The 26,495-nt window shown below is 34.8% G+C and overlaps 1 protein-coding gene and 1 long non-coding RNA gene across 10 annotated transcripts in view; one reads left to right on the forward strand and one right to left on the reverse strand.

The window, feature by feature from the left end:
• Lcorl (ligand dependent nuclear receptor corepressor like) overlaps positions 1-26,495 on the forward strand; it is a 95,940-nt gene that overhangs the window by 34,537 nt on the left and 34,908 nt on the right. For 7 of the 9 annotated variants that reach the window (XM_048364767.1, XM_048364763.1, XM_048364768.1 and 4 more), the window contains exon 5: positions 23,285-23,536. In XM_048364767.1, the coding sequence (XP_048220724.1) occupies positions 23,285-23,536 (252 nt within the window). Of the gene's footprint in view, positions 1-1,247; positions 1,295-23,284; positions 23,537-26,495 lie in introns of those variants that run through there. The other 2 variants (XM_048364769.1, XM_048364765.1) reach the window with 2 other exon arrangements.
• LOC125364953 lies at positions 9,958-24,830 on the reverse strand. The gene is made up of 3 exons (XR_007213598.1): positions 24,223-24,830; positions 21,636-21,637; positions 9,958-9,968 (listed from the first exon to the last, which is right to left on the reverse strand). It is a non-coding gene; the product is annotated as an uncharacterized LOC125364953 (long non-coding RNA).

The raw sequence follows: 26,495 nt of genomic DNA on the forward strand, positions 1-26,495 counted from the left end.
AGTTAAGTATCATTAGACTTTCCACTAAGTTGATAACTTCAGTGTTTTAATCAATAATGTTAAATATATTGTTTGCCTATAAGCCAAGCATAGGGGCTTAAGCCTGTAATGCTATCTACATATGAGGCAAAGACTGGAGGATTTGTTTGAGTCCATACCAGGCCTAAAAGTTCAAGAGACTACATCTCAATCAATCTCTAGGTAGGGTGGCACATACCTGTTCTCCGAAGAAGCAAGACAGTGGCTGGATTCATTGGCAGCCTCAGCAGGAAGTACAAATAGGAAGATTGCAGTCCATGCTGGCCTGGGCATGAAAAATGTAAAGTGACTAGAGTGTCTCAAGTGGTAGACTGCCTCTTTGGCAAGCACAAGGCTCTGATTTCAAACTTGAGTAACACCAAAAAATAAATTCTTTACCTATTAGGAGAGTCTTGTTTAATATTAACTGTGTAGGGATTCCAGAGTCCCAAAGTTATAAAACTATTTTGTTTTTGAGCACAGCAGACTAAAAACCTTTTCCTATGTGTTAAATACTTACTGTTGGAGAATTTGCATTTCACAAATTTTCAATCAGGTGTCAGTGGCTCACTCCTGTAATTCTAGCTGAGAATGGGAGGATCATGGTTCAAGGTTTGGACATACATGAAAGAGCCTTTCACAACCAGTCACTAGTGTATGGTGGTACGCAGCTATTACCCTAAACTCGTGGAAAGCTGAGGATTTTAAACCCAGGCTAGCCTGGATTTGTTTGTGATCCATTTCAATGGAAAGACACTAAATATGAAGGTGCCTGCCTGTGATCCTATCAACAATAGGACGGCTAAAATATGTAGATCATGGTGTAGGTGTGACCTGATAGGAAAGGGCTAGAGGCATGTGTGACATCATGAGTTCAAACCCTGCCAAAAAGCAAACTAGACAAACTTCTCAAAAGTTTCAATATGAACCACTGTTAAAATGCTTTCTTGGAGAATTGTGTAACATTAATTTAGAAGCAAGGATTGTGCTATATATTACCAACATACTTTGTTATCATTAAGTTTATATCACTAAGAGATCTGGAGGAAATTAAAAACACAGTAAGTTTCATTTTCTTTAGGGTTCACTAGTTAATCTTTTCCTTTGTGTCATTTGTGGTAGTAAGTAGAATTATCAGCAGTAATTACCTAAAGTTTTGATAGTATGGAGATTACCTGTGCTCCACTACCCTATTAAGAGTAATCAGTGAAAACTTGGTACTATTTCAGCTAATTCAAGCATCTGGGTCTCCAAGAGGTCTTCTACCAATGGTTGGGTGAGTGTTCTTGGAAATTTAGCGACCTCTCCATTTGGGAATTTCTTGGTCTTCTTTAAGATTCTCTGAAAGATTGTAGTTTTAAAATTAAACATTCTTATTTGTGTTTTTGCTTTATTTCAGGTCTTACCTTTCTTAATTCCTTTGTAGACAATCATTACTTTCTGGACTTAAACATGAGCTTTCTGTTTGTTTAGTTTGGTTTTTGTCGTTATGTTGTTGTTTCTGTCGGTAGGATCATTTTAGAGATTTCCAGTATGGGCTGATCAGGATTAGTGTGGGAAATTATGACAATCCCTTTGAAATGGTATTATAACTCCATCAAATAGTTTGTTTTTTGAGTTCTACACTGACTCTATTTTGAAATAAAGGGAAAGAAATATATTTTTAAAGACAAAAAAAGACATAAAATACTGATGAAGCATCTTCTTAGTGAAGCTTTGTTTTTTGAAATTTTATCAAACTTGACCATTTTTAGAAATCTGGATATTGAAAGTATTTGTATTAATTTAAATGTTTCCAATTTTAGTGAACTGATAGATGTACATTGATCATCTTGCCAAAAAATAAAGAAATCCTGTAATATCTTATTATAACTTATTTAATGTATAATTGAGAATGCTGCTAATGACAAATATAAACTCTTACTATTGAGAGGAATAATGATGGACTGATGATATTGATATCATCCATTATGAATAAGTTCCAAAACAGTATTAATAAGTAGACATTGTTACTGTTGTGTTAACAGGTAAGGACGGTAAAGCTCAACAAATATAAATAACTTTTTTTTTGTTTCTCCTTTTTGTTGGCTTAATTCCTTTATAACATTCAATTATAGACTATAGGGTAGTACTTCATAATATATTACTGGAATGCTACTGGTATTACACCTTCTTAGGAATGAATAAAACTTAATACTTCAACTAAATATAGCTCAGAAAACCCCTTGTAATTAGAAGCAAGTAAAAATAAACTTGCTTAGAGTTGAACACATCTAATGGAGGGGAATATTATGATGCAAAGCTAAACTTGTAACTATCTTTGTATACTATTTTTAAAATCTTTTAAAATTTCTTATAGAAAGGTGGTTTTAATTTTTATTTCCCAAAAGATATTTGTAGATTTAATGCAGTCATTTGAAAACTACTTTTAGCCAGTTCTTTCCTTTTAAGTTAATTCATAGCCAGACTTTGCGTACTTTGCATAGTTTTCCATGTCCTTTTTTTTTGGCGGGGGGGTCTCTTCCATTCAAATTCATTGTTTAAGCTTTATACTATAGAAAGCAATAAACACTAATTCAGTTCACTAGCTAAATTGGATTATGACCCTTGATAAGTCATTTGAGTTCTTAGAAATGATTATTTAGCACTTTCATGTACTTACATTGCTTTTCTCTAAATATAGGCATCTTTAAGTCACTGTAAATTTGATATGATTCTTCTAGGCCCTTATGTTTCCTTCCAAATGTTCCTTTGTGATATCATTGTGGTCACACTTCTTATTTCTCCTATTTAGGTTGCCCTTTTCCTCTCAGGGAACTGTATGTTAGTACTATAAAATAATTCACACAGTACTATCAGCTGCATTGAGATGTGCTTGAGAAAATTTTCATCTTGTTTTACCATATGCCTATAGAATATTAATCAAAATTTTAGAATACATTTCTAATCAGAATGGGACCTAAGACTCACATTTCTGATAAGATCATTCTTTACCTGAAACAAAATGCATAAAAAGAAGTTAAATAAACTTACTATACCATCCAAAATTTTAAACTTCTTTGCCTTTTTCTTTTTTCTTTCTTCTTCCTCCCCCACCCCAACATTGCAGTGTAGCCCAGTCTGACCTCTACGTAGCTTCTGATCTTCCTGCTTCTCCCTCCAAACCCTGGTTAGCAAGGGTTTGGAACTTGGAACTTCTAAACTTGTGATCTTTCATCAGCAAATTTCCTTAGTCTTTTCTCTTAATGTTCCCTTTATTGTTGTTATTGGAACCTACATATTTATAGGAGACACTTTTGTAAAGTCTTTTAACTTGCTAGTTTTTAACTCCTTGCTTTCTCTAGCAAAAATTTGTCATTTACTAATTCACTCAACAAAGAGTTACTAAGCTCTTACCACAAGCCAGTTTGAATGTGTTCAACTCTCATGCATATGCTAGATAGATATGACTATAGAGAGATAAGTGCTGTGAGAGAGTAGCATAGAAAATTTCAGAACAAAGACAATTTTATAAATCATAGTTGATGACAGACGTAAAAAAATGTTTTCAAGCTATAAACTCTGTAAGCTAAAGTAGCAAACCATAAAGAACATAAGAGATATACATTTAGAAGATTAAAGTACTATCAGTTTTGAAAACTTTCAAATTGGGTTTGTAGGAAGTAGTTTCTATTCCTACTTTTTGCAGAATATTTATCTTTTTAAATTTCAGTTTAAAATTATATCATTTGAAAGTGGAGAAGGGGGGTTACTGACATTTTCCCTGTTTTGCATACGAGCAAATAGTAGTTAAATAACTAAAGAGCATATTCTATAATGTAAACAAATATTTGCCTTATATTAGGTAATTAATGATTACCAGGGGCAACCAGCAAAATGAAAAACAGGCAGTCTTAAAATAATTACAATGTCTAGGCATGCTCAGTGGCTCATGCCTGTAATCCTAGTGACTCAGGATGCTGAAATCTAAGGATCACGGTTGGAAACCAGCCAATGGCAGCAGGGTCTGCAAGACTCTTAACTCCAATAAACTACTCAGAAAAAGCCAGAAGTGGGGGCTGGGAATATGGCCTAGTAGTAGATTGCTTGTTTCATATACATGAAGCCCTGCATTCGATTCCTCAGCACCACATATATAGAAAAAGTCAGAAGTGATGCTGTGGCTCAAGTAAGTGGTAGAGTGCTAGCCTTGAGCAAAAGAAGCCAGGGACAGCACCTAGGCCCTGAGTTCAAGTCCCAAGACTGGCAAAATAATAAGTTGTTATTGTTATTATTATCATACTAAAGTAAAATGTAATAATATGACAAGAGAGAGGCTTTAGTTCCTGTTGATGTTTGGTTGTGAGTTAAGTTAGGCCACAGTGATTTGACTGAGGTGGTGAAGTACAAATACCCCAAGTTCATCCCTCTCTGCATGCATGGGCCTAGCTTCAAACATTAACTCTAGCCCTAGACAAAGAAATGGAATGATAGGATCCCTCAGAATGATGAACGATGTATATTTTCATTTACTGTACCTCAAGACTGCTTGCACTTTGTTTTTCATGTGACAAGTCTAGAAAGTGTGTATGGTGATTTTTTTTAATCTCTTGGGTAATGTTACTACATTTTGAATTACCAGGAAAATCTGACATGCATACAATCTTCAAATTATGTAGGTTACAGTTCTTAAATTTTGCCAGCTATTTGAGACTTCCTTGAAAACTCTATCACTGAGTCATAAAAGAAACGATAGTACAGTGTGATTGTATATTTACTACAAGATGAAGTTTAAGAATTTTTTATGGATACATTTGGAGGTCAAGAAAGGAGCAAAGTTACCAAGACCCCATCTCAATCAATAAACTGGATGTGGTCACGTGCCTGTGATCCTAGCTATACAGGAGGGCAAAAATTGTAAGATCCTACATGAAAAAAATGAAGCAGGGAAAAAAAAAGGTGAGGAGAGAGCCAGGGAGGGACAACATGACTCATCTGTAGAGTGCTTGCATTTCAAGAGCAAGGCCCTGAGTTAAACCCCACTACCACTATAAAAAGGGGTTGGGGGAATAAAAGTCTAATCCTACTTTTGAAGTAAGTGTTAAGAAGAAAATACATTATCAATACAGGCTTTGTAATAGATGTAACAAATAAGAAGACTTTGTTTAGTTGCAGTTAGCAAAGACGAGTTATTTACTTGAAATAACTAACTTTGCCCATATTAAGGATAAAGGGAAGTTATTGGAAAGTGGATGAGAATTGGGTTCTTAAAATTGTCAAGAAGTTAGAGAACCAAACTTGACATATGGGAAGTCTAGGAACATAGAGGAACTTCAGCCAAAGACATATTATAAAGAAGTTTACACACCTTGAGGCTTATACTTCCATGGCTTGTTTGTTTTTCAGTGCCCTAAGAGAAATCATTCAATCTGTCTGAACATTTGCCTGCTCACTCTAGTACTACTAGATTAGAGAGAGAATGGATCTAGCCTTCAATTCCATGTCTACAGTGTGTCAGAAAATGAAAATAGCTGTCTAGGATATAATCATATCCAGAATGTTACACCCAAACACACACCTGAGAGTGGAGAACAAACACAAAGGATATTTACTATATTTTTTAACTTCCAAAATGGCTGACACCACCACAAACCTTGGGCTGCAACTCTAAGAAGTTTGACTTTGTTGATCACTCTCTTCTTTCTTGGAAACCCTTTCCTTTTACTGAAACATTTTTTTAAAGTTCTTTTCTACTTCTCTGAACACTTTGTTTCTCTCCTGTCTCTCTCAGATGTCTGTGAATCGGAGGATGTAAGTGGTAGGAAGTAGTTTTTTTTTTTTCCAGTTCTTTTAAATGTTCTCTTTTAAGTTTTGTTCTCAGCCTCCTTTGAATTTTGTACATTCCCCCTAAACAATCTTACCTTATATTGTAGCTTCAAGTGTTGGCCTTGTTTCTAAAAAGTCTGTTTTGCTAATTTTTGAGGTTGATACTGTTCTTCCGGCTATAACCACACAAGAATTTCAAAGCAAGTAATATGTATTACACTGGAAAATATTAGGTATTCCTTTTTACTTCTCCTACATTCTCCCTTCCTAAGCTGTTTCTTTTCCTGTGGAAAAACATTTTCAGTCTGAATTTATCTTTCTTCTGTTAAACTGTGAACTCTTTGTGGTCAGACTGTTTTATTTTGTATTTTCCCACTCATACTTCTAACAAAAATTTATTCCCAACACATGTTGAATGACTTTTCCCTCTCCTATTTCCCGGGAAATAATAGGTTTTATTCTATTGTATCCTTGTTCCTTGTATGAACAACTCATAGGCCATTTCTCTTGACTAGAAAACTCACACTGATTATTTCCTAGCAGCTAAATCTTCCAGGTCCATTCAATTCAATATTAAAAAATCTTGAAAGCCTTTTTTATGTTGATAATAATAGTGTTCATATTTATTTTGTCACTGCTTTTCTGTTTAAGACCATTATTTTCAATCATTTATTTTAAAAAGCCACCATTCTCCACTTGTTAAAATTTTTTACTTAATTTTACTGATTTGTATCAACAGCTGAGGCAAGGTGGAATCCTACCATACTTAAATTTACTGTCATGTTTTGCTCTTCATTTCCTCTTTGCATAATGCATTCTAAACCATCCTTCAATGAAGAAATGTTTGTCTTCTCTGACCCTTTCCCTATAGGCCAAAAAAAACCTTAGCACTCCTAAAACATTATATGTGTGTGTGTGTGTGTATGTACGTATATGTATATATAGATACGTACATATATATATGTGTGTGTGCAGAATTGAGCATGAAATGTATGTGCCATGACAGATGGCAGTAAACAGTAGAAATTTGTTAACTGACAAGCATTTGGTTGTCTAGCTACTATTTCATTTGGTCAGAGTATACTCTGTAGCATCTTTTACCTAGGAGATAAATTAATTTACTTTTTCTCTAATAGCTCTCATATTCTGTGTGCCTCATGTTTTAATAATTGTATCATAACACACGGTAACTTCTTAACGGGGGGAACTTAAATGATGTAACAATATATAATTTTATACTATTCATGTGTAGAATGTTTAGGGATTTTTTTAAGGTAGACTTCTTAAATCTTTTGTTGTTAAAATGACTGATCATTGTCAGTTTTAGATGCTATTATCTAAAATGAACTCTTTAGGACAAAAATTTAATAGCATCAGTACTTTCAGTTCTTTATACAATAATCACATGTTGAATGGAATCTTAATTATAAATATATAAATATACTTATTTCTAAATATATATATATATAGAGAGAGAGAGAGAGTCATCCCTTGGTGTTCAAGAGAAATTAATTGCAGTACCTCTGCAGATAACGAAAATTCTGAGGTGTTTAGGTCCCTTATATATAATGGCCTGTTTGCATTTAACCTATACACACCTTCCCATTTACTTTAAGTCATTTATAAATTACTTTTTTTTTTTTTTTTTGGCCAGTCCTGGGGCTTGGACTCAGGGCCTGAGCACTGTCCCTGGCTTCTTTTTTTTGCTCAAGGCTAGCACTCTGCCACTTGAGCTGAGCCTCAGCGCCACTTCTGGCCATTTTCTGTATATGTGGTGCTGGGGAATTGAACCCAGGGCCCCATGTATATGAGGCAGGCACTCTTGCCACTAGGCCATATCCCCAGCCCTATAAATTACTTTTTACTAAATTACATTATATTGTGTAAATGTCATATAAATACTTGTTATCCTATGTTGTTGAGGTGCTACATTAAAAACACAAATATGTCAGTCATGAAACAAGAAGACTTTCACTGATTCGAGACTAATCAAACCTGGCAACTCAGTGCATTACAGTATCCTAGCTAAACTCTAGAAAAGTAAAAGGACATTATTGAAAATCTAGGGATTTTTAAGTAAGGGCTATAGTTAATAGCATTAGACCAGTGTTAATAAATGTACCATAATTATACAGAATGTTAATATTAGAGGAAAACTGGACAATAGATGTACAGAAACTCTTGGCACCATTTTTAGAGCTTTTTCTACTCTGAAATTATTTTAGAGCTAAATATGTTTTAATAATAAAAAGAAAAAACTTTTACTGATTTAATGTTCAGACTGATAATAACACCTGTACTCTTGCTGTACATCAAATGAGCCTTGTCATATACTAAGAAAGCCAAGTATAATGTGGGTAAGGGAACTTTGATTTGTATTCAGAAGTGTGATACATTGCAGTTTATATGGCCCAGTTAAGTCAATTTGCCTATTCTGCTGTGAAGTTTTGTGTAACTTTTATGTCAGAAGTAGAGTAATAGTTACAGGAGATTCTGTCTTTGATGAGCCTTCCTCTAAGTATGCCCAGTACTTTTCGTTGTTTGGCTTATAACAGTAGTATGTGCATTTTATAAGAAATATATGTATATGTATGTATGTATGTATGTATGTATGTATGTATGTATTTCTACATGCATTCTTAGTTTTGTTATCCAATAAGGTGAATGTTAAACAAAGTTTGAAGACTTGTGCTCTTAAGATAGGTTTTATTCTTTGAGACTTAAAAAGTCCAGAATGTGAGCCAGCTTTCAAGATTATGTAAACGCTAACAGGGAAAACTATAGTGACAGGTAAGTTGGACTTTGAATTTTAACAATCTAGGTGATTCATAGATACAATGATCAGGTCAGAGATTGAGTCTACTTAAAAGCAAGTGCTACCAGTGCTGAAAAAGCAGGATAACAACCTATCATGGAAAGTGATTTGGCATTCCAAATAATTTCTAGTTAAATTTCCATTATAGCAGTGACTATTAAGTAGAAATATGAGCATTGCACTAACTGTGCCTGCGCTGAGATTGCCTAGCTGTACTTCTGTAAGAGGAAAATGGTTTATCCTTTCTATTCTGAATCATAATGGATGTTCTTATATCTAGCAGTTATGCCAACTGAAAAGACCTGTGCCATAATTAGCCTGCTATTCTGAACTTACCTTACATCATGGAATGTAGTAGTACATTGTGTAAAAATTGCTTGCAGAATTAAGCAGGATGGGAATGGCATGGCTGAGTATAATGATATTGAATCTCTGGTTATCGTAGTTATCAGTAATTCCTGATGAGAATAGGTTTTTGGGTTTCTCTGAGAATGATTAGAAACTTCTGAATCTCTTCTACATTATGCTGCCTGACAAGCTATTCTTTGCCATAACTCTTATAGTAATGAAGCAATGAACATACCTACAATTGAAAATTTTTTCTACCTACAATTGAAAAATAACTATATATGAGTTTGCTGCTATAATTCTGCTTATATTCTATGCCAAATTTTGCTTCTAAGATCTGGGATTCTCAAGCTAGAGATCTACAGACTCTCCCAAAATTTCATATGTAAGATTCTTTTAAAATTTTTATTGTAAATGCGATATACAGAGGGGTCACAGTTAACATGTCAAGTAATGAGTATATTTCTTTTTGAACAGTTGCCACCTCTTCCCTCCTTTTCTCCCAATTTTTTACTTCCTGATCTCCCTCCCCCACAAGTTGTATAGTTCATTTCCAACATAGTATCTAATGAATATCACTGCTGAATTAGTTCTTTCTGTGCTTCCCCTTCCTCTCAACCAAATCAGATAAATAAACTTAAATACAAGATAAGAGGTATAGCAATAAGAAACAGCAAGAAATAAGAAAAACAGAAAAAAGGGGGGAAAACACAAAAAGCAAAATGAAAGTCCTCGTTTCCCTTTCTTAAAGTTCATTTGATAAGCATCATTTTATATGGCATTATGCACATAGCTATTGAGCCTTTGTGATCCTCTCTTAAGAATATCCTCTTTTGTTTCACTGTGTGAATGTTTAGAGTCATCTCCTTTAACTATAAAAGTAGACAACAATAACCATAGGAGTTTAATCAATATACTTATATGTCATATCTTAAATTGTTTTCATTTTTACTACATGGTAAATAATATAGAGCTACTACTACTAGCCCTTGTATTTTAGTGCATTATGGAAGAGTGCTATGTTACTATATCTCAATTTTTGATAAAAATGACATCTCTATTTCAGTAGAGTTGATTTCCTATATATTTATGAATAAAAACAACCGTGATCCTGCTGGATGTGGTGGTTACACTTGCAATCCCAGCAACTCGGAAGGCAAGGGCAGGAATATAGTGAATTCAAGACTAGTCTTGGTAAAAGTAATAAGACCATGTCTCAGAGCACACAATAATTTTCATTCTTTATTTTTTATTTTTTTATTTTAAGTTTTTATTATCAAACTGAATTACAGAGAGGTTACAGTTTCATACATTAGGCATTGGATGCATTTCTTGTACTGTTTGTTACCTCGTCCCTTATTCCCCCTCCCCCCCCCCCCATGAGTTGTTCAGTTCATTTACACCAAACAGTTTTGCAAGTATTGCTTTTGTAGTTGTTTGTCCTCTTTTATCCCGTGTCCCTCGATTTTGGTATTCCTTTTCAATTTCCTAGTTCTAATACCAGTATACATGGTTTCCAATATGCTCAGATAAGATACAGAGATGGTATAGGTACATTCTTTGTTCTTTATTACTTCCTCTGAAAGAAGTTACTAATCAGTACCAAGAGAATCAAACTGCTGTGAAAATTCATAGGTAAAACATTTTTCATGTTCTGTTTTCTTGAGAAGATTCATAGGAGAATTGCTGGGTCCTAGAGTCATTTTTTATTTAAAATTTACTGGCAGCTATTTTCCACATGTATCATTTCAGTCTCCTTAGTAGTCATGGAAGTTCAGTTGTTCCATATTACTGTCAGTATTTAGTATTGTCAGTCGTTGTTACTAGCTATTCTAGTATGTGTAAAATGTATGTATCTCACTTTGCTTTAAATTGCATTTTCCTGATGTTGAGCACTTTATTTTCAACTTCTTACATTTTACAAGTCTTCATTTTTTAAAAGTGTCTGCTCATGTCATTTGGATATTCTTTTTTTTTTTATATGTTCCAACTTTTATTTTTTTTTAACTTTAGCGTTTATTTTTATTCTTTTTTTTCCAATTTTTATTATCAAACTGATGTATAGAGAGGTTACAGTTTCATACGTTAGGCATTGGATACATTTCTTGTACTGTTTGTTACCTTGTCCCTCATACCCCCCTCCCCCCTCCCCCCTTACCCTTTCCCCCCCCTGAGGTGTTCCGTTCACTTATACCAAACAGTTTTGCAAGTATTGCTTTTGTAGTTGTTTGTCTTTTTTTACCCTGTGTCTCTCAATTTTGGTATTTTGGATATTCTTAATTGGGTTTTGCTATTATTCATTTGTAAGTGTTCTTTACAAATCCTGGATATAAGTCCTTTATCAAATAGTTACTAATGTTCTGTGTTTGCTGAATACTGCTTTAATCTTGATAAAGTATCTTTATGTGTCCTACCTGAGTTGTTCAGTAAGTTAGCCTCATAAAGTTGAACAATACTGATTTTTATACCCTCTATCTAGTAGGTAGGAAAACCTCGAGAAGAAACAAAACTTATGGAAATAAGAAGGATATCTGAAAGCTTGAGAGAGGCATAGTTATTGTGCTTTTTGAGTAGGCTATACCTGGTGTACTTTAAATGTTTTGTACTACAACTTAAGATTGGGACACTTTTGCAAAACACAAATTACATTTGTAAGATCATGAATGATAGGATCTATAAAACGTGTGATATTGAGAATTCAGTGAAGGTATAGAAATATAAAGTTGCAAATTTAAACCTTTTAGTTTTACCACATAGAAATATATAACCTTCCTTGAAAGCGGAGTTTTAAATATGTAGTGACCTTGTAAGTTTGTAAATGTGAGGCCTCAGTTAAGTGAAATTTGACTTTTTATGCTACATATAAAACTAGAGTATGTTCTCCTATATTACCTTTTAGTTGAGAAATATGTAACTGCTTAAGTGTAGATAAGTTGATAATTTAGAGTTAAACATTTCTGTAACTTTGTAAATACTCAGTTTTTGTTATGGAGGTGAGAACATATGCTATTTGCATTTTAATATTCTAAGTGTTATGCTAATCACTTACTTTCCTGAAGGATTATAAAGAAAGAAGTCTGTGTATGATTTTCTAGTTACTACTTTTGTCATAGATTTTGGAAGAAGAAATAAAAGTTTCAAAAATTAATCTGAGATTAGTTGCTATGGTTTACAAATGATTTTAAAAGTAATATATTCTACCCTTCATATTGAAAGATGACTGTGATCTAATATTGCAGTTATTGCAGGAAATAATATATATATTCCCTCCTTTAGTATCATTTTCTGTTTGTTTAACAATAAACTAGAAAATAGCTGTAATAGAGCATTGCCAAAATTTGTGTAAACTTTAAAATAACTAGAATATTATCACAAAATAGTGTCATAGTCACATTAAAGTTGGCATTGGGAATAGAAACAAATCTAAGTTGAGGATATATATCAGTTATTCAGAGAGTTTTTAAAAGTACTATGTTCTATTTCATATTCTAGTTGTTTATGTTATTCTGCTTTGTAATTGTACTTAATCTTATTGTGCCTAGTTAATAAGCTTTGTTTTAGGTATATGTGCTCAGGTAAAACTAAACTAATATATATGTGGTTTTGTCTGCAAGTTCAGACATCCACAGAGGTCTTGGAATGTATTCCCCACTGACAAGGGAACATTGCTTCATATGTTCCTGTTGATGGTAATTGGAAAACTTCCAAAATACTATATTTGAAGAACAGTTTGGAGCTAGAGGAAACTGGAACATTTTTTAATTCAACTAAGTTACTACACTACCTCAATTAGGAAAAAGAGTCAATTTTCAGTCAGTATAACTTTTAAAGAATATAGGTTTCCAGCTTTGTTTTAACTGTCAGTATATGAACTTGGAAAATAAATTCTGATAAATAATCAAATAAATTGCTTCAAGAGTCAAATGTATTCTGATTCTGAAAGATCATTTGCTCCCCAATCCTGATTTTCAACAGGAACCAAATAGATGTGATACTTAAACTAACATTTTTGTTAAGTTGACTATATGATCTAACAGAAAGAATACTTCTCTTGACTAATCTGAGAGTTAGGGAACTGATATTCTGCACATTGTCACTGTCTCTAACTTGATCTTTCTGGATCTTAGTTTTCTTCTGTTAGATTTAGCCTACAGTCTGGTAGATCTGGAATTGTAGTTTTCCTGAAAGGTTAATAAACATCCAGAAAAATGGTTTTTACATTTCAGAGAGCTGTAAGAAAAATCATACGGTCAAAATATCAAGCAGTCAAGGCAGTAGTAAGCTGAGTAAAAATTTCTTCATATTTCAAATAAAGTGGTACTACTATTTATTTGACCGAGCAGACTACTCATCTCTATTTTTTTTTGGCCAGTCCTGGGGCTTGGACTCAGGGCTTGAACACTGTCCCTGGCTTCTTTTTGCTCAAGGCTAGCACTCTGCCACTTGAGCCACAGCGCCACTTCTGGCCGTTTTCTGTATACGTGGTGCTGGGTGGTGCTGGGGAATTGAACCCAGGGCCTCATGTATAGGAGGCAAGCACTCCTGCCACTAGGCCATATCCCTAGCCCCTACTCATCTCTTCATGACAAGTCTTTGAATTAAAATTAGAGCCAGGCACTGATGGCTCACTCTTGCAATCGTATAGCTACTCAGAAGGCTGAGATTTAAGGATCAAGATTTGAAAAGTCTGTGAGACTCTTATCTCCAATTAACTACCAAAAAACCAAAAGCTGAGCTTCCCAAGAGGTTAGAGTGCCACCCTGTGTGATAAAGCTGACCCTGAGGTCAAGCCCCATAACAGCACAAAAAAAATAGTTAAAAATAAATGTAGAAAATTTCAAAATTAGAAAACATTGGAAATCGTTATGATACACGTTTCCAAGGTATATAGGCAAATACTTATTAATCAATATTAATACATTTATTTCTGGAACAATTAGATATTTTAGTGGCTGTTTTGTGTATTGCCCACTAATCTAACATATAATAGACTTTTTAGAGGATTAACCCCCCTAGATTGGATTTTTATATTACTGTATACTAGGTGAACTTTCATTTCATGTGTTATGTTCTTCAAACACAGTTAAATTCTATTCTAAAATACTGATTAATTCACTTGGAACTCAGTATATGTTGAACATGAATTCTTTTCTGTGCTATAATGGTAACTAATGGTTAATATATTCAGTTTGTATTACTTCTTTAACATCATTATTGATATTTGTGTTCTGAGAATGAATTCTAAATCTGGAATTGAGTACATTCTACTTCTCTTTCCTTGTCCTTGCCAAATTAGCTATATGTAGTATGTATTAGGTAAAGTACTTCATCATCATCATCAGACACTTATGTAAGACAATGATTTTAATTGAGGAGGGAATAAGTTGTTCTGTAAATCAAGGTATTTTTTTGTTGTTGTTTTCTATACAACCTCGTGTTGTGCGTATCAGTTGGAAGGCCAACAGGTAGATGATTAGTAATTAGTTTCTTGTTGTCTTTCACTCTGTATTACAAAAAGACATAATACTTCATTGGTTCTTCCCTGGAGATAAAATACATTTTAAAACTTCTAGATATTTTGTTTGGTAAATGTGTTTAATCTACAAAGAAAGGTAATTTACTAAGACACTTGCTCAATAATATTTGGGAAGTGTCATATGAAAGTGCTATAGAGATGTCAAAATGTAAGATCAAGTTTTCTTTTAAACAGCTTAATGTAGAACCTTTTTCTATTTATCTGTAATGTAAAATTACAATTACTTGGGGCTGTAAATGTGGCTTAGCTGTAGAGTGCTTGCCTAAAAAGAAAGAAAACAAAGAGCAGAATTATGATTACTCCATAGTTCTTGCAATCTGCATTATACTTTTCCAAGGTTAGTTATCTAAATGTAGAATGATATAATATGTTGCTGAATTCTGTTATCTTTGACATACTTTTCTTGGAAGCATAATTCATATTCAATAATGAATAAAGAGGATCTCAAAAGCATGTATTACATCAAACTAAGCATTTATATGAATACTACAATGTATCTATCTTATGATTCCTTGTTCTGAAGGATCTCTGGTGCCACCTACTGAATGATTTTTAAAAAGCCAGGAAATCAAAGTATGGATTTTCAGTGGATCTGATATTTTGTTACTTTAACTTTTAACTTAAGAAACTTTTAGTCTTTGAGACAGAGTCTCACTATGTAATGCAAGCTGGCCTTGAACTTTCCACCCTTGTACCTCAACCTCCCATGTGCTCATTCATACTCTTTCTGTTAGTGAATAATACTGCAAGCTATGACGGTGCCATGGTTTCTTATTCATTCACCTGTTAAAGAATATCTTGATTGCTTACAATTTTCCTACATAGCTATTCAACTTGTTGCCTGAGCTATCCTGAGCTGTGATCCTTTTACTTGTGCTTTCTTGTTTACTACCATGCCATGCCAGTGAGGCTGGACCTAGTGGTATACTTCTTTTTTTTTTTTTTTTTTTTTTTTTGCCAGTCCTGGGCCTTGGACTCAGGGCCTGAGCACTGTCCCTGGCTTCTTCTCGCTCAAGGCTAGCACTCTGCCGCTTGAGCCACAGCACCGCTTCTGGCAGTTTTCTGTATATGTGGTGCTGGGGAATCGAACCTAGGGCCTCGTGTATCCGAGGCAGGCACTCTTGCCACTAGGCCATATCCCCAGCCCAGTGGTATACTTCTGTAATCTCAGCAACTTCAGCTTCTTAGGAGGCCAATACAAGAAGATAGCTGTTTGAAGCCAGCTTAGTTGTAAAGTTAGCAAGAACCTGTTTTATTAACAAGCTCAGTGCTGTGGTACATGCCAACTACCTGAGAGATGGAGCTAGGAGGATAGAGACTACAGGTCCTCCTGGGCAAAGTTATTATGAGATACTACTTGACAAAATAAAAATAAAGATCGTGTCTCAAGTGATAGAGTACTTGCCTAGGCAGCACAAGGCTCAGGGCAAATCCCCACCTTCAATTCCCAGTAATAATCTCTCTCTGTCTTTCTGTCTCTCTCTCTCTCTAATTTATTTCCTAATGATCAAAATCTAGGTGTGTGTGTGTTTAATGAGTTTCAAGAAATAAAAGCAAATAAAATACTTAAAAAAACAGCTATTTGTAGGTTTGTAGACATAAGTTTTCATATCATTTATATAAAAACTTAGGAATGTAATTACTAGGTGAAACGCTAAGGCTCTTGTTAGCTTTTAAGAAACAGCCAAACTATGCTCCTGTACAAAGTAACTCTACCAGTTTACATTCCCACTAATACTGAAGTCCCACCATGTCTTTTTTTTTTTTTTCATAAATCATGCTTTTGGTTGCACCTAAAATGTTATCACTAAACTCAAGGTCCATTGAGTTTTTTTCTGTGTTACCATCTAGGGTTTTTATAGGTTTGTATTTTATATTTAGATAAAGATATGCTGAGTTAATTTTTTTTTTTTTTGGCCAGTCCTGGGCCTTGAACACAGGGCCTGAGCACTGTCCCTGGCTTCTTCCCGCTCAAGGCTAGCACTCTGCCACTTGAGCCACAGTGCCGCTTCTGGCCGTTTTATGTATATGTGGTGCTGGGGAATCGAACCTAGGGCCTCGTGTATCCGAGGCAGGCACTCTTGCCACTAGGCTATATCCCCAGCCCATGAGTTAATTTTTGTGAAAGGCATGTCTCTAGGTTTCTTTTCTTGTATTTGAATGTCAAATTGTTCTTCCACTGTTTATTGGAAATATGGCATGTCACTGACTTTGCTGTTAATACTGTCTACAGAATGACTTAGAAGGTATTCATTCTGCTTCTATTTTCTGAAAGAGATTTTAGGAAATCACTTAATTTTTTCCTTAAATGTTCAGTAGAATTTGTCAGTGTAACTAGGCTGGTGGTATTTGAATTAATTGTTAGTTGAATTCCTTTAGTAGATAAAAACTTTTTCAGGTTATCTATTCTCCTTGTGTACACTTTGGTAGACCATTAAAGGAATCAGTCCATTTCATTCTTTATCTTTTTTCAGTTTGGGTCGTGGGGCTTGAACTGAGGGCCTGGGCACTGTCCCTGAGCCTCTTTGTGCTCCAGGCTAGCACTCTCCCACTAAAGCCACTTCAAGGTTTTGAGTGATTAATTGGCCATGAGAGCCTCATGGGGACTTTTCTGCCTGGACTGGCTTCAAGTGTGATCTTCAGATCTCAGCCTCCTGATTACAAACATTAACTACTAGCACCTGACTTTTGTAAAACTCCTTTTGATGTCCATAGAACCTGTGATGATTCCTCTTTTATTTCTGATAGTAATATTTTTGTGATTTTTTTTCACATAGGCTATAAACTGGACTCCTTATTGTGTTCTTAAGTGTCACGGACTCAATATACTGAATGATGTGTGTGTATGTGTGTGTGTGTGTGTGTGTGTGTGTGTGTGTGTGTATGCCACTCCTGGGGCTTAAACTCAGGGCCTGGGTGTTGGGCTGGCTTTGAACCATAATCTTTAGATCTCAGTCTCCTGAGTACTAGGATTACAGGTGTGAGGCACTAGCACCTGGCTCCAAATGATAAAGAAAGAAAAACTCTGAAATCATATTACAGATTTTTCCCCCATAAACCAACTTTTGCTTTGTTAGCATAGGCTTATTATCTTTAAATAGTTGTACAAAGAAAGTGACATTTAACAAAGCTGTTTATGAACACAGTGCGTCTTTATCAGTGTCCTCTCCTTCACCGTTCTCACCTCTTTTTGAACCTGCCCTTAATTTTGTGGTATATACCATGAGTTCTTGACTCCCTCTCTTTCTCTTCCCCTCTTCATTCATCCCTCTGTCCTTGACCCCACCCTCTCTGGTAAGTATCTGTTTCCTGGTGCTTAGTTTATTGGACTATGACTTTGTCCTTTTCAAAATTACACTATTTGAGTTTTCTGTGTAGTCTACTAACTTCAGTTAATTCGCTTGTAATTATTTGCATATCACGCCATGCATTTGCTTATAGATTTCTAGGCATATTCTAGCTACCACAAATGAGGGAAACAATGCAACCTTTGTTTCTCAGGGTCTGATTTACTTCACTTACTAAATATTTTCCAAGTCTTTCCATTTCCTTACAAATGGTACAATATCATACTTTGTGATGGATGAGTAAAATTGTGTATATGTGCCACATTGTGTATATGTGCCACATTTTCTTGATCCATTTGTCTATTGACGGGCATCTGGGCTGCTGATTCCATATCTTGGTTGTAGTGAATAGTGCTTCAATGTACATGGCCATGCTGGTGCCTTACCTATAACCCTGTTTGTGATCTATTGTATAAATGCCCAGGAGAGGAATTGCTGGGTCATAGGGTAGTTCTATCTTTAGTTTTTTGAGGAACCTTCATACTGCAGTCCAGAGTGGTTGAATAAGCTTACTTTCCCACTAACACTGTATTAGAGGCGCATCCTTGCCAGCATTTGTGATTGTTCGTTTTCTTGATAATGCCATTCTGTCTAGAATCTTAATGTTGTTTTTTATTTGTATTTCCTTTTGGCCAGAGATGTTGAGCATTTCTTTATGTTGTATAAATCTATTGGCCATTTTTACTCCTTCTTAAAGAGAAGTTGTTTCTTTGAGGGTTTAATTTTTTGAGCTCTGAATATATTTTACGTATTAGGTCCTTCTCTGATGTATAGCTGGTAAAAATTCTTCTCCCATTCTGTATGCTAGCTGTTTTGTTTGCTGTGAAGAAATGTTTAGCCTCGACCTCGATGCAGTCCCATTTATCGAGTCTTTCTTTGATTTCTTGTGTTTCAGGATCTTTACTTAGGAATGTTCAACCTGTGCCCAGGAACCCTAGTATTTCCCTTTCTTTCCTATAATAATCTAGTGGTTTCTGGCCTTACAGTGAGGTTCTTGGTCTATTTTGAATGGATGCTGGTGCAAAGTGACATATAAAGATCTAGTTTCACTTTTCTGCATATGGCTATCTGGTTTTGCAAGCACCATTTGTTGAAGAGACTATCAGCCTATGTTTTTGGCCCCCTAGTCAAATATTAGAAGGCGATAAGTCTGCAGGTTTGTTTCTGGGTCTTCTGTTCTGTTCCATTGGTCCTCAGGCCTGTTTTTGTGCCAGTACCAAGCTGTTTCCATTACTATGGCTTTGTAGTAGTTTGAAATTTGGTATTGTTATTCCTCCAACATTGTTTTGCCTGCTAAGGGTTGCCTTTGCTATTTAGGGTCATTTGTTATTTCATATGAATTTTTTTTTTTTTTTTTTTTTTTTTTTTGCCAGTCCTGGGCCTTGGACTCAGGGCCTGAGCACTGTCCCTGGCTTCTTCCCGCTCAAGGCTAGCACTCTGCCACTTGAGCCACAGCGCCGCTTCTGGCCGTTTTCTGTATATGTGGTGCTGGGGAATCGAACCTAGGGCCTCGTGTATCTGAGGCAGGCACTCTTGCCGCTAGGCTATATCCCCAGCCCCTCATATGAATTTTTGGTTTCTTTTTCTATCATACCAAAAAAATGTTGTTGAGATTGTGATGGATATTGCATTGAATTTGTAAATTGCTTTGGGCAGTATTGCCATCTTTACAATATTCTTCCAACCTAGGATCTTGGAGAGTCTGCCATTTCCCTAAATCTTCTCTAATTTACTTTTTCAGATTTTTAAAGTTTACAGTGTAATGGTCCTTCACATGTTGCCCTAGGCCTTTCATTTTAAGACTTTATATAATATCTCCATAAAGAAACAAAGATATACTTCCTTTTAAGAAGAGTAACTGGCCCCAAAAGAGTCTTACTATTGTTTGGGAAATTTTGTGGGATTTATTATAAATACCCTTTGTTTCTTTTTTGCTGCCACCAGGGCTTGAGCACAGGTACCTTCTAAGCTTGCTTGAATCATCAGGGTTGGTCACTAAAAATAAAACGACATATTGTCCAATTAACATTATGCATTTAGATAAGAAAAAGCTGATAAACACACAAGAATTTAGAAGAGATAGAATTGGTTCTCTTCACATATGATAACAGAAAGCCCAAAGAAACAAATGAAACTAGCACAAAACAGTAAAAGAATTCAATACAGTATTGGTACATCAAATGACCTATCTGTAGTCATATATTGTACAGTAATAACATTTGCAATAATAAGACAAGATTTCCTAAATAGGCAAATAAAATTAGTTCTTCTTAAGTGAATATGTAACTAGTAACCTTGAGAGATGCTATAGTCCCACAGAGATAACACTTAGGAAAATATGCAAGAATAAAAACCATAGAAGTTCCTTTTTTCATCTATTGTGTAAGTATAAAATGGTATACTCCCTGCAAAATGTATTAAACAGTACCTCAATCTTATTTGTAATACCCAAGAATAGGTTAAAGTCTCTGGCATTTAAGTTGAATCTAAATTGGCCTTCTTGGAGGTTATCTGCTTGTCATTCGTTGAACCTTTTAATATGTAGATAAATGTTTATGAAAATTTTGTCATTAAATACCAGTTTTTCTGTTTTATCTAATATCTTTTAACATTTAATATTTACTTGCAAAGGTTGATATACTTAATTGGGGCCAGCATTCCTGAAGTTCTTGATATTTCTCCCATATTTCCTTGTTCTTTCCTTTCTTCCTTCCTTTTTCTCTTCCTCTCTTCCTTTTTTCCTCTCCTTCTCAGAGCTCCCCTCAGACCGAATAATATCAGTTGGTCTGTCCTAAGGGCCACTGATTATTCTGTCAGTTCAAATTTTATATCTACATTTTTTTTTCATTTTTAGTTAGTGTGCTTTTACAACTCCAGAATTTCTGGATGGTTGTGTTTGTTTTTGTTTTTTTTTTCTACTTTGTTTTGATGAGGTATTCCATATATTTTCCTTTGTTCTGTGAACTCATTGTAAATGACTGGTTAAAAGTTTTTTTTATTTTCTACTTTGTTTTGATGAGGTATTCCATATATTTTCCTTTGTTCTGTGAACTCATTGTAAATGACTGGTTAAAAGTTTTTGTCTGTGAGGTCTAAAGTCTATGTTTCCTCAGAGACATTTCTTGCTACTTTCTTTGGCATAAGGGCCATTATTATTCCATGATACTTTGTTACACCATGTGACCACTGTGGAAATCAGATGATCCTCTCACCAGGGTTTTTTGTTGTTGTTATTGAAGACAATGATGATAATAATGATTTTTAAGTAATTTATCTGCACTAATTATGTGAAATTGGTATTCTTTATGTCTGAAATAGTCTCTTCTGAAGTAGTCCAGTGCTCCCTTAATGATTGGCTAGAGGGTTTACATATTTAAAACTATAATATAAACCATAATACTTAGCCTTTTTCATGGGGCACTGGGAATATTGAGGAGTGAGGGTAAGAATAGGTAAATTTGCCATGCCTATAATGCCAGCTACTCAGGAGACTGAAATCTGAAGTTCAAAGCCGAGCCTGGGCAGGAAACTGTGAGATTCTTTATCTCCAAGTAGCTATCCCCAAAAAAGCTGGAAAATGGAGCACTAGCCTTGTGCACAAAAGTTCAGTGTCCAGGCTCAGAGTTCAGGTCCCTGGCCAGCACAAATTTAAAAACAAAATAAAACAAAAAGGTTTATTTAAAATGCCACATAGAGATTCAGCCAGAATGTAAATTGACACAGAATAGATGCATTTGGTAAATTCCTTTATTTAATGAGCAATTACCACTCCCCCTACGCCAAAAATACAAGCCATAGCAAACAAGTAAAACTGCACAGAAAACTCAACAGCATTAACAGCACCAAATTTGAAGAAGACAAACTAGCTTTGCTCAGAAATAATTCTTTTTTCTCTTTCTCTTCCTTCCTCCCTCCCTCCCACACTCGTTTTCTCTTTCCTTCCTTCTCTCCTCCTTTCATCCTTTCCTTCCTTCCTTCATCTCTCATTCCCTCTCCTTTCTTCCTTCCTTCCTTCCTTCCTCCCTCCCTCCCTCCCTCCCTCCCTCCCTTCCCTTCCCTTCCCTTCCCTTTCCTTCCTTCCTTCCTTCCTTCCTTCCTTTCTTTCTTTCTTTCTTTCTTTCTTCCTTCCTTCCTTCCTTCCTTTCTTTCTTTCTTTCTTTCTTTCTTTCTTTCTTTCTTTCTCTCTCTCTCTCTCTTTCTGACTTTCTTTCTTTCATGTATTTGCATTACTAGGGTTTTGAACTAAGTTGCTAGGCAAGCACTTGAGCCATGTTCCTAGTTATTTTATGGGGGGGGAGGGGAGGGCAGGTATTACAGTGCTGATCTTGGGCTGACCTCCTACCAATGTGCCTCCCATGTAGCTGAGGCTACAAGTTTGAACAGTGCCTGGTTTATTTGATGAGTTGGAAATCTCTCCAACTTTTTGCCTGGACTAGTCTTAAACCATGAAGTTTCTAATCTACACCTCCTGAACAGATGAGATTACAACCAGTGAACATCTCTTAATTTTATCACTCTGGGTAGAGACAGGGATTTTTTTTTTTGCAATTTTTGACTGATAACTTTTATTTTAAACGTTGCTTTTATTTACCTCCTTTTTGCATTTTAGAAGAAACCAATGAGCATCTTCTGGGTTTTGCTTAGAAATTCCTATAAATATATCACTCAACTCATTAGACATGTTTTCTACTTTTCAACTTACTCCAATCAAAAAACCTTTTCCATTGCACAGTGAATATATACTCTTTGCTTCAACTTACAATCACATTTACCTAATTGTCCTACAAATTTCCACCCCTCAGCCTCAAAGAGAATGAATATCAGTTGACAGATTCTTCAAGTTTTCATTAATACCGTCTTCAAAGTCCACTGCTTCTTTGTAACGTCACACATATATTTGAGATTTTTATTATCATCAGCATATTTCAAATAGGTACTCTCTATTCTTTACACTTAAATGTATAACAAATTACCTCCAAAATTTAGCAGTTTAGTCATAAACATTTATTATTTCACATTTTCTCTTGAGTCACAAATCAGAAAGTGGCTTAGCTGAATGGTTTTGGCTCACAGGTCATTAAAAGGCTATAATCCAAGGGTCACCTGGGATTGCAGTCCTTTTAAAGTTCTGAAAATAATTTGTTCTGCTACTGTGTCTTTTTATCTGTACTTCTTTTACCTATATTTTGTTTTGACAGAAAGATTATTTGTAAGAAATGAGTAAATATGTCCTTTAGGAATATGTGTTGTCATAAAACTAGACCTACAAGATGTCTATTTCTAAGTCCCACAAACCATTGGAAGCTGTTGAATGATACTAGAAAACTTGTAGTATTATTAGACTGTAATCAAAATAAGTTTAAGTCGTGATAACTTGTATTTCTTTTCTAATGATTATATTTATTTCTTCTCTAGATCTTCCTCAGAACTGTGATCCTAACATTCCCCTAGTTGCTCAGGAATTAATGAAAAAGATGATACGTCAGTTTGCAATTGAGTACATTTCAAAAAGTGGTAAAATCCAAGAGAATAGAAATGGTTCAATTGGACCAAGTCTCATATGTAAAAGTATCCAAATGAATCAAGCAGAAAACTCCCTTCAGGAAGAGCAGGAAGGCCCCTTAGACCTCACTGTGAATCGAATGCAAGAACAAAGTACTCAGCAAGGTAAGAATTTTTTTTGCATGTGTAATATGTAATTTTATGTTTATCATATTTAATCATATTCTTCATAGTAAGGTTTATATTCATAGGTAATTTATCTTAGAAATAACATTAATTTACTTATTTAATAAATTAGAAATAGAAATTTGTATTTGGTGTTACATTTTGTTTACATAAAAGAAAAATTTGAGTTACTCTCATCTCTTTTACAATACAATAATATATGCTGAGACAATCACAATAAGTAAGTTAAAACTAAAGAATGCAAGTAGAGATGTTTATGAAAAGGTTTCTTACAATAGTCCTCTAAAAACATTAACTATTTAATCTTCAATTTTTGAACTTAGGTGATAAATAGATTTAGGTGATTCCTCTGTTTATAATGTAACCTGGTAAGGAGGAAAGTTACTACATGTGATAAGTATATACCATTGTGTCATTAACTATTTCAGGACACATTTTTTAGAAGTCCGAATGATAATTAGGCCATGTTGGACTTCATATGACAGTTTATTAGAAAGCCAACCATGATTCCATAGGATAAAGAAAGGTAAGAAGAGCTTTAAAAAAAAAAAGTGTGCGGAGGATACCAAATAAATGTTGTGACTAGACACAGAGAGTAAGTAGCTCTTAATAACATTAGGCATCATGTCAGTCCTTAAAGTCACTTTAAAAAAAGTTAGCATTACATACTGTGGGTAGTGCTAGCTCCAGGCTCAAAAGAAGAATACTGTTAGGGTTGGGGATATACTCAGTACTAGAGAACTTGCTTGGCATACATATGGCCCTGAGTTCATCCCCTGACCCCATGCCCCCACCCTAAAAAAAGGAACAGTACAGTTATCAATATTTGAAGAAGATAATATTTTCAGCAGTTAAATATTGAAATAATTTCCTCTTGTCTGTTTCCTTATTTTACATTCATGAGTTTATCCTAACATAATTAGGATGATAATAGATTATAAGATAAATATCAAAGAGATAACTTTGATGTAAGATTTAAGGAAAAAGTATCAGAACATAAAATTCTGGATATTGAATAGCAGAGAATTTCAGATTTTTTGCTTCATATATCCATACTTTTCACATTCTATATCTTCTCTCTTAGGAAAGCAATTTAGAGTTCTAAACAGATTTTAGTCTATGATATATTTGTCAAGGTCTTCATTCCTTCTTCAAGTAACTACTTATCAAAACTTTAAGTTTAGCTGGGCACTGGGCACTGGTAGCTACTCAGGATGCTGAGATCTGAGGATCACGGTTTGGAGCCAGCCCAGGCAGGAAAGTCTGTGAGATTTTTATCTCCAAAAAACTACTCAGAAAATTCTGGAAATGGCACAGTGGCTCAAGTAGTAGAGCACTAGCCTTGAGCACAAAGAAGCTCCCCAGCACCACCAAAAATTTTTTTTTTAATTTCCTCATTTGTAAATTGGCTGTAATAATAACGAACTTATACAACAACATGAGAAATCTGTTAGTTACTTTCTCTGACTGATCCAGTGAGTAGAATTAGGATCACTTGCTGGAGGGTAGAGGAATTCAAATTTCAGATCACTATGAGAAACATTTTTAAGCAACAGATATTTCTATGGAGGGCTAATATTTCCCCTGATTACTTCACTGGCTAGACGAAAAAGCATTGGATAACCGCTTAGAATAAATGATGTTTTAAAAGAAGTTTTCCTTTCTTAGCTTCTTTGATTCTATGAGCTTAAGTGACAGGACAGTTGTAAATATTAATGTAGAAAACAAGTAATGTAAAATTTTTAATTATTTTAATAATCTAGGCAAAGCACATAAAGATGTGAACCTTCTAGTATGAGAAAATGTACTGATAGTTATATAAATAGTCTTGCAAGCTTTATTGTTGGGTGATGTTGTGTCATATGATTTCAGTATTCTTTAGGATATAAACTATTTTTGCCAACTATGATTTGTTGTACAGAAGAAAAGTGGGAAACTGGGGCTGGGAATATGGCCTAGTGGCAAGAGTGCTTGCCTCATATACATGAAGCCCTGGGTTCGATTCCCCAGCACCACATATACAGAAAACGGCCAGAAGTGGCGCTGTGGCTCAAGTGGCAGAGTGCTGGCCTTGAGCAAAAAGAAGCCAGGGACAGAGCTTCAGGGCCTTGGCCCAGGACTGGCAAAAAAAAAAAAAAGAAAGAAAGAAAGAAAAGTGGGAAAATAGTGATAGAAGAGGCTAAAAAAATAGGTAGAGGTTATATTCTTCTTCCCCTTCCTCTTCTCTTGTCTCTCCCCTCCTCTCTTTCATAGTATTTGAGCTAGGACCTTGTGAATGCTAGGCAAATGCTCTACCATTGAGTTAAATCCCCAGCTTCATATTTTCTTTTATGAAACCATGTTTTCATGTTATGGATTGGTAAATTCTCATATTGCCTACTTGCATACAAAAAAGGAGAAAGTAGAGCACATAAGTTTGTTGTAGATTTGTATAGATGTATGTCCATACTCACTGAAACACTGTGTGTCTGTGTGTGTGTGTATACATACATCTTTGTACAAATTAAGTCTTTTAAGGTTGAAGTAAAGATGTTATGAACTGTTTTGAAATGTCTTGGTAATCACAGTGAATTCAATGAAATACATACTTGGGGAACAGTTTCATTAGTAATGATAGAAGGCATAAATTCATATTTCAAATACACTTCTTAAAACATTTTTGCTGGATACTGGTGGCTTGTAACCCTAATCCTCGCTACTTAGGAAGTTGAGATCTGAAAATTGTGGTCCAAAGGCAGTTTGCTCTGTGTGTGTATGTGTGTTTAAGAATTGTATGTCCTATTAAACTTGAACAACAACAACAAAAAAGAAGCCAAGTAAGAGTATGAGGTCCTGAGTTCAAGCCCCATTACCAGAATAAATAAATAAACAAAAAAAATAAGTAAGTAAAATTTTCTGATCTGATTTTACTGTTCTAACTTCATGGTATGGTTAATTA

This window comes from Perognathus longimembris, chromosome 16 (genome assembly GCF_023159225.1).
Source record: "Perognathus longimembris pacificus isolate PPM17 chromosome 16, ASM2315922v1, whole genome shotgun sequence".
Classification (NCBI taxonomy): domain Eukaryota; kingdom Metazoa; phylum Chordata; class Mammalia; order Rodentia; family Heteromyidae; genus Perognathus; species Perognathus longimembris.